Genomic DNA, 14,691 nt, shown 5'->3' with positions numbered 1-14,691 from the left:
ACTCCCAGTAAAGCTACACATCAACACGTGGATGTTAACCGTCCTGCAGAGTTGCTTATGGAGCTAATGGCTTGATGTTAGACTCCTCGCTTCCAAGTCCAATAAACCCAAAACACTGCGAGAACTGTAGTGTTTAAACATGCTGTGTTTGAGACTGCATCAGCTAGAAGGATGATGGTGTGGATGAAGGTTTAAAAAGACAGCTCTCCAAACAGAGAGCCACCAGGCACCTCAGTGATTAAACACTGCGTGCTGGATTTTAAAATACTGTTAGCAGACTGCGTTAACTGCGCCAGCTTCAACGTTTGAAGAGGATTGCCCTAAAGTATCACAGTGCTTAGAGGAATAATAAATTTAGGATCTTTAATATTCGGAAGTTCCATATTCAAAAGGAGAAATTTAATTCCGGAAATAATTTAACGGTGTATAAGATTCTCTGCTCATATCGCTTGAGTACATCTGTTTAGGATGATCTCCTTTCCCATGTTTTGGTAATTTCCCACCATTCAAGTACCCTGTAAATACTTTTCTAATTTAACCATGTGCCTTTGTTCCTACTGTCCTCTATTTGGACTTTTTAATTTTGGCTACTAAGAACTCTAGACAAGCATCAAGGTTTCAATGATGATGTGGTATGTTTCAAAGCAATAAGCAGGATCTGTGTTCCAGCAGAGTTACCAAATATATTAGAAAATTGTGAGCTAATGTGATACTAAAACTGACTTTTCCAAAGATATGGTTGGGTTGAAAACTTCATAGTGACTACATCCAGCTTCCTGTGTAACTGCTAGTATGCTTTAAAATGCTCTTCAGCACCGAACCTGATTTACTTCTGGTATGTCTCAATTCAGCTGCATAGAAAACATTTAACTCCTAAGGCTGCTTTCCATTTTCAGCTATGTATGTTTAATGCTGGTGTTTTTTCATAAAAGGAGTGAATTGCTTCTCTTTAAATGAGGACTGAATCCAAGAATGCTGTGTAGTCTGTGCAAAATGGGGTAATCTGGGAAAAATTTCCAAGTGGGTCACTGATAAGAATGAAAAAAGTTTCTTGTTATTGGTATTTCTAGATTAATGAGATTTTCTAGTCTGTTTTCACACTATCATATTTTTTGGTTTTCATGCAGAGGATGTGTAGTTTAAAAATGTTAAAATGATGTCAAACAAGTTAAAAATGTGAAAATGTGTTTTCACTGTTACATCTTATATTTCAAAGCAGAGGAAATAAGAAGGGTTGAAGTGACAAAAAAGCGCGTAAAGTCTGTTCGTCCAACTCTTTGGAACAAGCTTCAGTGACTCAACTGGAACTTCATATTTGTTTGGCTTTGTCAGCAAATAACAGCTGTGAAACAAAAGGGAATTTGACTGAGAGTAAGCGCAGCTATGTGTGTGTGTTTTAGTTTGCTGAAGTGGACTGAGATAATTTTTGGGGGGAGGAAGAAGTTTAGGTGAGATATATAAAATTTACTTATGTACTTTGGATTAGATTGAAGTCTAATTCATATTAATCTAATAAAATTCCATCGACAGACTTTGATGGAATTTTAGTAATTCAAAATCGTGGTGCTGACAGCCTTGCTTGTATCTTGCTTTTAACTAAGTCCAGAGTGTACACTGTCATGCATTGTCCTGGTTTTGTGGGGATAAAACTTACAGAATCACTTTTCTGTTACATTTTGTTTCAGTTTGTGGCCAGCCATGGTATGGTGATCAAGGCCATTAGCAGTGAAAGCCAGGGCAGCTGACCCAGGCTGGCCCACAGGTGTATTCTGTAACATTAATGTCATGTTCACTATAAATGGGCAAGCTTGGTGGGGATCTGGAGCTCTTTGCTCTGTTCTCTTCTCCCTGGTTCTGTTTCTTCTCTCTTCTCAACAGTTGTGATCCCTGGAGGAACCACTCTATGGGCTGAGTATAATTTTATGGGTTTTGTATTAGTGTTGATATTGATTTTCTAATTTTATTTAATCTGTTTAAATTTCAACCTATGAGTCTCACTCCTTTTCCCAATTCCCTGTCTCAGCTGGGGAGGGGTCTTGGGTGATAGAACAACTGGTTATTCTTTAGCCCTGGGTGGGGGCCAAACAGGGATGTTTGGGTAGGGAGATTACTATGGGTTGCAATGCTGCACTGTGACCAGAGCTAATTTAGTTTTCATCGTGCTGAACTTTTTGAATAGTTGGTGCCTGATCTCTAGTGAAATTCAGAGGATGGTGCCCATCACATCAAGATGCTGTAGGAGTACAGTCTCGGGCATGCTGTAAAGCCTAGGATTTTGCATCCAGGTTATGATTGCATTATGATCTGCCTTAAAGCAAACAAAACCTAAGGGTGGTGTATGGCTATTTTTTTCCTCCCTCCCTCTTTTCTTCTTGGCCAAAAATGGGGAGCTTAGTATACATTTCCTATGGGAAGAATCAACTTCAGTCTTTCTCCTAGGAGACCTAAAACTGTCAGGCTACCTCCAGTTTTTAAACAGTGTGGTTGCTGAAATAAATTCAAAGCTTGTTGGATCAGGGAGGAGACTGTGCCTGGATCCTAGATCCTGAGAGAAGGAGCTGTCATGTAAGTGCTCTCCCTTGTGTTGCAGAATCTGAGAGTGCCTGAAATAATACTTTTTGTTGTTGTTTAGTTATCCTTCAGTACCTTGCAAATTGACTGAGAGTAGGAGGGAGAGGGGAGAGGCTTTTCAGGATCAATTCTCTGACGTAATTGCTGTTAATTTGATTTCACTTTCTGCACTGCATGTTCATGAAATCTGCGACTGATAGAGCGAGCTGATACCATTGGGCTGTGGCATATGGTGTAGCGTGAGGTTTACATGGCTTTTATTACTGTGCTGGGACTTCCTGTCACTGGAAAAAGAGTAAAGATCAAGGTCCTATGTGTAATCACGAGTTCTGTTTGTACTTAATGGCAAACTCAGTGAAAGGTCTGTGTTATGTTCCTGACTTTGAACTAGTTTTACCTTTTCTGTGGCCAAGGTAAATATGTACAGGTGGAAAAGGTCACTGGTCCCCTTGTGGGAAGTTCAGTCTCAGAGGTCAGGGGACGAGGTGGTTACCTAAGTCACATAAGGGGCTTTTTGTAATTTAGTTTCTTGGTATCAGGGATGCAAAGGTCCAGAAGGAAAGATGGTCCAGCTGTACATTTGAAGGACATGGAAATAGTCTTCTTGTAAGCTAATTATATGAGGTCTTCTTTGCCTAATAGAAGCAGCTGACTATGCAGTGCATGAAGTAATTCTGTCCAGGAAAATGCAGGAAAAATGCCTCAGAAGGCTAAAATACATTGACTGAAAATGAGAAGAAAGATCTGGTCCCTTGGGACCAGTGAAAGAAGCAAACAAACAAACAAAAAGCCATTATGTGAACTGGAAGGCTATTTTACATTTTTGAAACAATTTATGGGAAAGCCAAGGTTAGATGCTCTTTGTCAAATCAAAATGATTATTTGGAATGTTTTTTAAATTAGAAGTCATATCGTGCTGTGGGCAGTTGTTAGGACATTGCTTCAATAGCAATCAAAAGCAGTCACCATAGTTTGATCACGTAGAGATCATAGCAATAAGCAGGGATGGGGGTCCAAAAGTTGCCTTCCCTGCTAGGGAAGTGCGGTCGGTGTCTGGAAAAAAGGTGGAACAAACTTTTTCCTCCTCAGATCATGTCCTTTCCCTCTGCCCTCCTGACTGAGGCTGTACTGGAAGGGATGGAAAATCATTGGAGGGGAAAGAAATGCTGGAGATGTATCAGAGACTTAACAGTGCGTACATGGGGAGGGCAGGAACTACATCTCTAGTTTGTGAGTAGTTTCAATGGATAGAGTTGAGAAATATGCAGGAGTTGGATGTCCCTTTATAAGGAATGTGAATGTCATTATTGCCTACAAAGGTGAATATATAATAAACCAGGTGCATGTCAGGAGTAGAGTTGTTGAACTTGCAAATATTTTCTGAGTTTTTGATAGAAAAAAAAATCTGGAGGTAACATCTCTGTACTTCTCAGTGGAAGCCTGTGGGCAAGCTGCTGCATGAAACTGAATCATGGACAGGTTAAACCATGATAGTGAATCAGTGAATATATGAGGAAGGATGTAGTCATAGATAGCTGGTAGATGTTTACATCAGTAGGTCTAGCAGATCATCAGGTATGATAGAGTAGATATTCACTTAAAAACTGCTATGACTATGGCTTGTGTTTTTTCTCACAATTTCAAGTAGCAAATTGTCAGACACAACCTCGAGAACCATATCAGACAATGCAATGAAGTGTTTCAGTCAATAAGCAACACCAGAGAATGCAACACAAAAGTCACTTTAATAGCAAATGGCTGAGTATTGGTGTTTACCAAGGAAAGAGGAACTCAGACATATCACTGCATAACCATACCACAGCTGGTCAATCTTACTTCCAGTTTGGACGTAGAAGGTTCTAGCAAAAGAAGCCTCATAAAACACACAAGCGAAACATTTTTCAGAAACGTTTTAGCACCAATCTGTCCTCACCTGGTTGTCTACAACTCTGTTTTTATTGAAGTCAATGAAAGTAAAAGCAAACATGAAGAAGGGAAATCAGTTTACTAAGAAAGTTAATTAAAATACCTTGTAAAATTACAAACAGGAAACTGGTGCAATTGAACAGCTTCCTCAGACAACTCACATTTTGTGACTGAGTTGTCATCATTATTGTTTATATAACATAGCTGAAAATGGATGAATTTTCTTCTTCTAGATCTTCAGATATGTCCATTCAGTAGAAACACCAAAGGATGATGAAACCCAAACCAGCCTACATTTCATCGTTAATATCCCAGATGAATTTGATGGGCAGGGTCTTCATTTTCTCTTTTAGAACCTCATCAAATCTTTCACTCTGTGCCACTGTCATGATGTTTTTCCAGTCTCCAACAGTGCCTGAGGAAAAAGACAGCAAAGGGAGGTGAGAAGCAGAACATTCAAATCTCTGAAGCCAGCTACAAACAGCGAGTGCTAGTCTTGGGAAGCAATTGCTGTCTTCCTTAGCATCTCCCTGTCGCTGGCCTGCCAGGTGAGGCTCTGTGTGCTCTTTTGAGGACGTGCTTCCAAATCTAGGCGCTGTGAATAAAACACAGCATAGACCTATAGCCCTGACTCCTTGTAAATTTACTCAACTCATTTCTTCTGGTGTTGTAGTGATTGTAGTTCTTGGCTTGAAAAGTAAGAAACAGGAAAAAAAAAAAAAGCATTATCTTACCTCTGGGCTTGGTAGAACCCTTAAATCCTTTCCTGTATCTGACAGCCCTGGCTACAACTTGCATTACAATCAGTAAAACATTACTGTTTTGTTATACCCAGGACAATATGGTAAAATCACAGATGCCATGGCAATAAAATTGCTCTTATAAATTTAGTTTCCCACTAACCCAAACTCTCCCTCTGCAAATGGGGCATTACAGCTGAGACCAGAAATCCTAGGTTCATCTCACACCAAGAAGTGTGGGATCAAATAGTTGTTGCATTGGACTGCTTCCACTTTACCTTTTCGTAGAAATCTACCGTTGTCTTTTGCTACAATGCCACCTGGCAGGTCCTTATAATTTGCCCTGTGATCTTCTCTCATGCTCTCAAATGTAGCCTGTCTCACAACACTGTCCACTTCCTCTTCGCTCAGCTCCTTGCCTATGAAGTTGCAGATCTTCAGCACAGCACTTCTGAGATCCTGCAATAATGTGACTTTGAAGAGTCTTGATGATGCAAAGAAATAAATGCATAGAGCAGTGGAATACAGGATAATAAAGGACATACATCTGAATGCAAAAATGACCATAATTTTTACGTGAGCATAATCTCATTTGCATCAGTTGAACACTGGAGAGCAGTGACGCTGTAGCTCACTGCACCAGCGTGCCCTTGGGGATGGGGAATTCTGTGTTCTGCTCCCCATGCTGCAAACCCACTCTGCATCTCATGTTAGATGCCCTGGCAAAGTCACCCCTGGAATCGCACCTGTCACTGAGAAGGCACTCAAGCCATGGGGATGTGGTCAGTTGTCTTGTCCTAGAGAGGGACTCAACCTGAGCAACCCCAGGCTCTGAAGGCTGAGGGACTCATGTGGAGACATGTGATGTGGACTTTGCTGCCATGGCTGGGGTGCTCTGGGGCTTGCCTGCGAGGAAAAGGGCAGCCACCCTGGAGAAAGGAGAAGCCGCACAAAAGCGTGGACAGCCACCAAGCAGGCAGCTTCTGGTCAGCAATTTGAAAGCTCCTCATGTGCTTCAAAGCCTGCCTCTTAAGCACTTCTTTCCTTTAGTGCAACTGTCCTTATGAGCACAACATTCCTGGTGAAGATACTTGTGAAAGTCTTGTTCTGTACGATTTCAGAAAGGGTTTTTTCGGGTGCCAGTGAAGAGAACTTCTGTCATACTGGAAAGTGTTTTGCCTAACAATTGTCTACTGATTGAGAAGACCTTGAACCATTGAGACAAATGACTTCATCACTTAGTGCTGTGGTCTAGTTGACCTGTTGGTGTCAGGGCAATGGTTGGACTCGATGATCCCAGAGGTCTCTTCCAACCTGATTGATTCTTTGATCCTCTCAGAAGTCTCAATTTGAATCTAGTCTACAATGGATTAAGCGCTTTCCAATATCAAGTGTAATTATAAAGAGCTGTCTGAAAATGCACTCAGTACAGGAAGAGAGTATCTTGAATACAGTGATACTAGTTTACCTTACCTTTTTCATTTCTTCATAGGTAAGGAAGAGTATATTGAAATCCTCTGCATGACTGTACCAGCCTGTAACGTGATCCAGCCACGAACTGGAAACAACTTAGCAAGGGAAATTATTAAAACAAAAAAATAAAGAGAAACACTATTAACAGCTAGCAGGAAAAACAGTAAAATTATCAGTCATTTAGGTCTTTGAAATGTTTTTTTTTTCAATAGTATTGTTTGATAATTTGAGGGATGCGTGCTCACAGTCTTTGTGACAATTCTCCGAGCTAATGTGGCAAATCCCCTTTTGTTTCTCGTAATCTGAACTAATACTGGCAGAAGCAAAAAACTGCTTCTCTGTCTTTGCTGTACAGTGCCTATTGTTTTGGGTTCACCTCCACTAACTGCCTATTGTTTTGGGTTCACCTCCACTAACCAAGTGCAAAAAGAGTTAAGAGATTTTCAGTCATAATGTTTATATTCTGAATCAGCATCCAACTCAGATAAGATAAGCAGCTTACATGTTGTTGGGGAGCAGCAAAGCCATAACTATGCTACTCCCTTTGGACCAGCTTTCATCAGAAAATGGTGTCAAGCTCAGACAGCCTCTGCAGCTTTGGGTTCAGATTACTGCATAGCTGAGGATTCTGGTAACTGATATTTATTGATACAATTCATCTCCCTTCAATCTGAGGTCATGGAATAGGATTTGGTCTCGTTAGTAAAAAAAAAAAAAGCCTACCTTTGCCAGCCAAAAATCGCTCCATAAAAAGATTAAAATCTGGTACTTCCTCTAGTGTGGACACGAATTTGGAGAAGTGGTAGTAAGAAACCATAACATCCTTAGGGTTCCTGGAAACATAGATGATCTGCAAAATAAGACGATGACTTGTCTCAGAGATGTTAAAGACTCCATTACCCTACCATCAGTGCATTTTTCCATACAGGTCCCGCTAAAAATGCGTGAAAACAATTTGAAGGTGACAATAGCATTAGGGCAGTTATGGATAATGTAGCGCTGTCAATTTGTTTATAGGTAGTGTGTTCCTGTAGTTGCAGTCGTTCAGTGCCTGCGGCTGACTCTCTTCACGGGATCAGCGTTACAGGCTTTGATAACACTGTTCGCTTGCGCAAGGCAGGTTGCAATAACAGCACTAGCAAATCCTTAGTTGCTTCAGCTTCCCATTTCTGTGTACGGTCACGATGAAATGAAGAAGAATTCCTTGTAAATCCTGGCTTTAGTAGTGTTGACAGCATCAGTACTCTGTGACCTCAACTCCTGGCCTGTGGTGCCAGTGGCAGAGGCAGCACACAGGCAGATTTTGAATGGCAGGTAAGAGGGAGCCCTGACATCTTAAAAGAAGGAGCTGTTATTGGCAAGGGTTATTGTGGCTCCTGCTGGCCCCTGACCACATGAGAGCTGCTGCCTCAGGCACAGACCAGGCACCACCAGTGAGATGGGCAGCCTTCTGCCTCTCCACTGGCAGCATGTGCCAGCTTCTAAGTTTCTGCTTCTTAACACTGAATGTCTAATTAGGGAGAGAAAATACAGCCTGGCATGTCGCCCTTACGAGTTTACAGCTGTTTGCAGGGAGAGACAGAAGAATCATGTTCTCAGACTGCCCTTCTAACTGTCATTTTACCAATGACTACTTTTGATTCCTGCCTAATTGAAAATTTGTCTGATTATCTTCAGCAAAACCAAAACCGTTATTTCCAAGGTATATAAAATAAGGATTCCTAAACGCATTGCAGGAAAACTCAATAAATGCCTAGTTCAAGAGCTCTGACCTGAAATCACAGAAGAAGTTATTCTATGATTTGATATAAAATATCAACGACCTGAGTGACATTTCCAAGCAGAGGTGGAAAAGATCCCCTCCCCAACAAGCAATATTCTTCTGAAACCACAATAATTTCCATGTTTTCTGACATGCGTACTCTGGGTGATTTCAGGCAATTTTCTCCTTTGTTTGGCATCGTTTGGGTTTCAAATCTTCTGCATGTGAGCTTTCTCTTCCAAACTTCACTGGTACTGTGAAGGGAATGGTGAACACACTGCAATTTCCCATTACACTTCTATCTGTGAAGAAGGTAACAGCAGCACTAAGAGCTTGCCTCCATAGCTGCTGCAGGCAGAGCTCTGCCACAGCTCTGCTCTCACTCAGCCGTGTGGAACCCTACATCAAAAATAAGGATGGAAGGGGCAGAAGCCATTGGGACCATTGTAAGAAAGACTAGCAGAAGTACGAGATCCTTTGCCAGGGAGCAAAGTAACCATTTGCTGTAAGGCGGCTAAGGCAGTTCCTGGTGTGCTTTTAGAAGTATACATCCCATATACATCTTCAGACTTGCCTCCATGTCCATGTTCTGTCAGTGAGTGTTAATCATAGAATCAAAGAATGGTTTTGGTTGGAAGGGATCATAAAGATCCTGTAGCTTCAACCCCCCTGCCATGGGTGGGGATACCTTCCACTAGACCCAGTTGCTCAAAGCCCCATCCAACCTGGCCTTGAACACTGCCAGGGAGGGGGCATCCACAGCTTCTCTTGGCAACCTGTGCCAGTGTCTGACCACCCTCACAGTCAAGAATTTCTTCCTACTGTCTAATCTCAATCTACTCTCTTTCAGTTTAAAACCTTCCTCCCTCATCCTATCACTACATGCCCTTGTAAAAAGTCCCCCTCCATCTTTTCTGTAGGCCCCCTTCATGTACTGGAAGGCTACTAGAAGGTCTCCCTGGAGCCTTCTCTTCTCCAGGCTGAACAAGCCCAACTCTCTCCCCCTGTCTTCTCAGGAGAGGTGCTCCAGCCCTCTGATCATCTTCGTGGCCCTTGTCTGGACTTGCTCCAACAGCTCCACGTCCTTCTTGTATTGGGGCCTCCACAGCTGGACACAGAACTCCAGGTGGATCTCATGGGAGCAGAGCAGAAGGGCAGAATCACCTCCCTTGACCTGCTGGCCACGCTGCTTTTGATGCAGCCCAGGATACACTTGGCTTTCTGGGCTGCAAGCACACATTGCCAGCTCATGTTGAGCTTCTCATCAACCATCACACCCAAGTGCTTCTCCTCAGGGCTGCTCTCAAGCCGTTCTCCACCTAGCCTATGTTTAGGCTTGAGATTGCCCTGACCCACATGCAGGACTTTGCACTTGGCCTTGTTGAATTTCATCCCTCTGGATGGCATCTCTTCCCTCCAGCATATCGACTGCACCACACAGATTGGTGTTGTTGGCAAACTTGCTGAGGGCACTCAATCCAACTGTCCATGTCACCATCTAAGATGTTAAACAGCACCAGTCCCAATACTGGCCCCTGAGGAATGCCGCTCGTCACTGCTCTCCACTTGGACATCGAGCTGTTGACCACAACTCTTTGAGTGTGACCATCCAGCCAATTCCATATCCACCGAGTGGTCCATACATCAAGTCCACGTCTCTCCAATTAAGAGACAAGGATATCGTACGGGACAGCGTCAAAATGTAGTAGCCTGGTTGCACCTTCTCTACGGAGGCATTTTCCATGGGAGAGAGGCCTTGAGCTATGTCACAGTTCATGATGGGAGTCCTATTCTGAAACTCACAGCAGCGCGGAGCAAGAAAAGGCAATTCTCACATTCCTTCTCTACCTATTATAGTCCCACCCTACTTATGTTTTCAGTGTGGGAGACCTTTCTTCAGGCCTTTAACTTTGCTGGAATCGGGCGTTTTCACAAGGGGAAAAATCAGTGCAAGTCTTTGACCCTGGCAGATCCTCCTGAGATGCACCACCTCTCTCTCTAACAGTGTCGGGGCTGAGAGATTTGGCAAAATTAAACAGAAGAAATGGGCTTTAGAAGGTGCCTGAACTCTCCCACATAGATGAAGCAGGTGGTGTTTATACCGAGACATGGGGAACTGAAAGAGGAAAAAGGTAGGATTTGGACCAACTCCCTGAGGTAAATTGGCATGATTGGTTTTAAGGAAATTGTAAAAATAACATCACTTACACGTCCTCTTTTCTTTCTCAGGTCTCTTGGAACGAAGTAGTAAGGCAGGTGGGTGGCAAAAACACGAGGCAGAGGAAGAGCTGCATAATCCGCATTTTGTATATTGTATTCCAGCCATGGGATTCTGTCTACAGTCTTCACATTTTCTGTGCCATTACGGTGGCCTTCATGAATTATTAAGCTCAAAATGTTCTGAGTCCACACAGTTCCTGAGAAGGAAACCTTTTTATTTGAACCTTGCTTGAGGTTTTTTTTTTTAAGTAAAGATAGTATATTGTCATAAACAGAGCCTCTGCCCAGCTATGAATTGTTTCACTTTGTGAATATAAATACAACCTCACATACTGAAGAAAGCAAAAACTGTCTTGGCGACTGCTGAGTGCAGAAGGGAAGCATATTTTTCTTTTGTCTTTGCAGAAAAGCCATGGCCAGTAACTAAACCTTCAGTTCCTTCACCCAACATTCTCAACTTCCACACAAGTTATGTCTATCCTCACCCTCTTGTGGCAACATGAATTGCTGCATCTCTGTGGGTCACCACCTGAAAATATCTCACACTGAGTATATCTGGAAAAGACCTTTGCTTCCAGAACTCCTGCAAAGCATTGTGAGATGTCATGAAACAAACAGCTGATAACACCATGCTTGTAAAGCACTAACGAGCCCCACAAAGAAAATGCTTGTGGCAACAGGCACTCTAAAGTTCCTTGGGGAAGGCCTGACTCCTGTGTCACAGCTGCTGGCAAGGATGGTCTAAAAAGGCAGGACCCTGAAGGGGGCTGGGCTGACCTCCATGCCAGTATGTGTTCATGTGCCAGCTGGTAATGGTGGGAGGCAAATCCTGAATGATTAGCCCACTTGGCCAATGAGCAGAACTGTTGCACTCCATGTCCTCTGGCCTTCTCAGCACTATTCTAGTGGTGGTTCCTTTCCCCTTTTATACTATAGGCCAGTAAAGATGGACACTTGAGAGAATTCAAATCAATGCAGAAGAGCAATGAATTATTGCTGTAAGTTACCCCAAACAAGCACAGAGAAAGGAAGGCATCTGAAACTGAAGCCTAGTTAAGATCTCACGTGGGAAGGAAGCTCTTAGTTCTGGAGATTAGACTGTATGCATGTTGTAGATTTAAAGTCACTGGGCAAGAAGGAGAAATAGCCCTAGGATTCAGAGGAACAATACCCAGTGATTTCACAGCTGTGTTGATTGTCTTGTGCTGCTTGGCATAATCAACCTGGACAATTTTTCTGCTCTGTGGTAGACATTCAACAGAAGGATTAGGGGGTAGCTTAGATTGATAACTGGCGAGGAAGCAAGAGGATGGTGGGGCAGGATAGAGGAAAAGGTGTGAAAGAGAGAGAGATGACATTCTGTGCAATTCATAACTCAAAATCATCTTCCAACTCCTCCCTGTCCCAGGGCAGCCTGTCACTTTGCAACACGAAACTCCTTCTTGCAAAGTTGTGCTCATCTTAGTGCCATAACATCTTTACCCCTGAAATACTGCCTTCTCATCCTCCCTCTCTGCCCCTACTTTGACAGCTAACCCCGATGCTGCCTGACGATGAGCTAGCATTGCTTGGGCTCCCTGTCCCCTCGCTCTGTTACCCATGACACCTCCACAGGCTTCTCATATCACATCTACCTTCCCCACAACCACACATGGTGCTCCCTGCCACTCTCTCTGGGCTCCGCTCAAGAATGTCTTTCTGCCCCAGGTATTTCACTGAATACCTGAGGGAACAGTGAATTCCAGCAAGATGTTCAGTGACACCAGGAAGAGGGTGTATGCTAACAAAACTCTGGTTATGTTATGCAAAGGCTGCATCTTGAAGGCTGCAGAAGTAAACCAAAGGATAATGGCAGAGGTTCCCAAGAGCACAAACAGAAGAGGATAGCAGAGACCTTGAAAGTACAAGCACAGATTGGTACCAGACATGTCAAGGCTTTAGTCATAAATCACTGCTTAATGCATGCTCAAGTCATTAATTACTAATCACTGAAGAAATGCAGTCTTGAAAAATGGAGAGACCAGTTTTAGAGCATAAAGTGAACCTGTATTTAAACATACAGGTCTAGGCATATCAAGACTTTAGATTTCATGTAAGATGACAGTGGAGCCAGGTGATTGCTCAGCTGCATTTGCTTTAGAAGTAGGAATGCAGAATTCATCACACTAGTGTCCTGTATTGCTATGTAGGTAAACAGTACTTTATTATCGTTGAAAGGAGGTATATATCAGTGACTCATGTTTGCTCTGTTCCTGCTTGGTTGTAATTTGGATGCAGCAACCTCCAAACCACCTTCCATGTGAGCCCACAAATCATTCCAGATATCCCACAATCATCTCCAACCCTCAAACAAAGCAAACAACCCTAGGTACTTCTGCAGTTAGATGGATGAATAAAGGCAGATTTTTTTCCCCTTCTATTCTTACCTGATTTTGGGTAAGTAGTTATAAATATGTCACTATCTTTGATTTCAAAATCCTCCAGGGTAGCTACGTACTCAGGTGAAGTAATTGTACTAAAATAAATCCCTTTGTATTTGAATACATGTTCTTTTGACGGTTCCATTGTTAATCTGTTGTCCTTATAAGCAAATAATCTGCAATAAAATATATAAAGTTATATCTTTTTCCTTGGTTGTCATCTCACAGAAACCAAAAAGCAAACAAACAAATGAGTAATTCAAAGAAAGAATCCAGTGCTGGCAAATTTTAGCAAAATGCATTTCAGCAAAATTCTGGAAACAATACACTGAAATTTAGCCTTCAGATTTTCACAAGAACATCACTCAGGATACATTTTTAATGAAAATAAAAGAGAAAGGTGTATAGTAATACCCTTTACTCATACAAGTGTATGCTACACGCATGTAAAAAGTAATGTAACTGAAGGCAACCTACGTAAAAATCGTGCCAAGATTCCTCTAGGATCTGAGTGTCTGTAGAGTTTTCTTTGGAATGTCAGTAGCTCTTGAACAGGGCTAACTTAACTACCAAGCTCTCATTCTGAATTTTGTGACTGAAACTCTGTTCATGATGTCTTTTTACAATTTCTGCCTCCTTCTACTTATTCTCTGTCTCATTCCTAATGGTTCTGCCATAGTAAGCATGATTTCTGCAAACTAGAATGGGTAATCATGAACGTGTGTTATTTACTTAAACACACCTACTGGTTTTATGAGGTTGTTGTCTTGTGTCTCATTAACACCATAGCCGTATATTTGCCAGAAAAAGACATTAATCATCATTGTTGTGGGGACTAGGGAAGAGCAAACACTTGGGGAGATACAGGAAGAGTAACAGAGAGACCGAAGAGAGAGACTGACTCTTGTAGCTGAGCCAGAGCCTAATGGAGCATCTAGATTTGAAGGTTTTGATCTGTGTCTCTCCTGCAGTCTTTCAGCTGAACGATACACCCATGGATTTTGGTGATCTTAACATCCCAGTCTCTCTCTCCCTGCTCTGTAGATGAACTCTTTATTGATACCCTTAGACGACGTACAAGCCATGGCAGAAGTGACGTGAGCTCACTTCCAGGGTTGGATATCACAAGCGCCGTCTCATGTAGGTTAAAATACGTTTGGAAAGACGTTCCTATCTGGAATTTTGCCTAGGTTCCTGTCCCCTGCCTTCCCCTTGCAACGTGGCTGCTGTGTTTGCCATTGCTTCACCATCGGGATATCACCCTTGCCCAGATTTATCGAATCAGCCGATTGTGCAACATGTACCGGCCAAGTGGTCTGAACTCACCACAGTAGGCAGTCCCTGGCCATGCTGCCACCAACCCCGCCTGTTATCATCAGCTTCTCTCCAGTTGGAGATCTGCTTCCCCTTTGCCTTCCTGCTCTGTGAACACCCCTGGCTGGGTGCTGGCTCCCCACCCGGCCCTGGGCCGTCCCGCTGCACCGCCCCAGCCACGCTGCCTTTGGTGGGAGCACTGCCCTTGGGCCTGCAGCCAAGGACGTGCCCTCTCGCTTGGCTGCCTCAGCGGGATCTCACCTGG

General features: G+C 42.9%; 1 protein-coding gene across 1 annotated transcript; it reads right to left on the bottom strand.

Annotated features, from left to right (window-relative positions):
* Positions 1–4,787: 4,787 nt before the first annotated feature.
* Positions 4,788–13,266, bottom strand: LOC137670202 (amine sulfotransferase-like). Its single transcript, XM_068412900.1, has 6 exons — positions 13,119–13,266; positions 10,681–10,889; positions 7,434–7,560; positions 6,711–6,805; positions 5,516–5,696; positions 4,788–4,912 (listed from the first exon to the last, which is right to left on the bottom strand). The coding sequence occupies exons 1-6, from the start codon at positions 13,255–13,257 to the stop codon at positions 4,788–4,790; spliced, it is 876 nt and encodes a 291-aa protein (XP_068269001.1). The 5' UTR covers positions 13,258–13,266.
* Positions 13,267–14,691: the final 1,425 nt, after the last annotated feature.

Source organism: Nyctibius grandis, chromosome 1 (genome assembly GCF_013368605.1).
Source record: "Nyctibius grandis isolate bNycGra1 chromosome 1, bNycGra1.pri, whole genome shotgun sequence".
Lineage (NCBI taxonomy): Eukaryota > Metazoa > Chordata > Aves > Nyctibiiformes > Nyctibiidae > Nyctibius > Nyctibius grandis.
This window is presented reverse-complemented; position numbering and strand designations above follow the sequence as displayed.

What these genes read in the sequence shown, in the direction of transcription:
- LOC137670202 (XM_068412900.1), bottom strand. Translation starts at nt 13,257, where the DNA reads ATGGAACCGTCAAAAGAACATGTATTCAAATACAAAGGGATTTATTTT. An exon ending in TGAGAAAGAAAAGAGGACGT is followed by an intron (nt 7,561 to 10,680) that starts GTAAGTGATGTT and finishes CTTATTTTGCAG; the next exon opens with ATCATCTATGTTTCCAGGAA. An exon ending in GCGATTTTTGGCTGGCAAAG is followed by an intron (nt 6,806 to 7,433) that starts GTAGGCTTTTTT and finishes TCCCTTGCTAAG; the next exon opens with TTGTTTCCAGTTCGTGGCTG.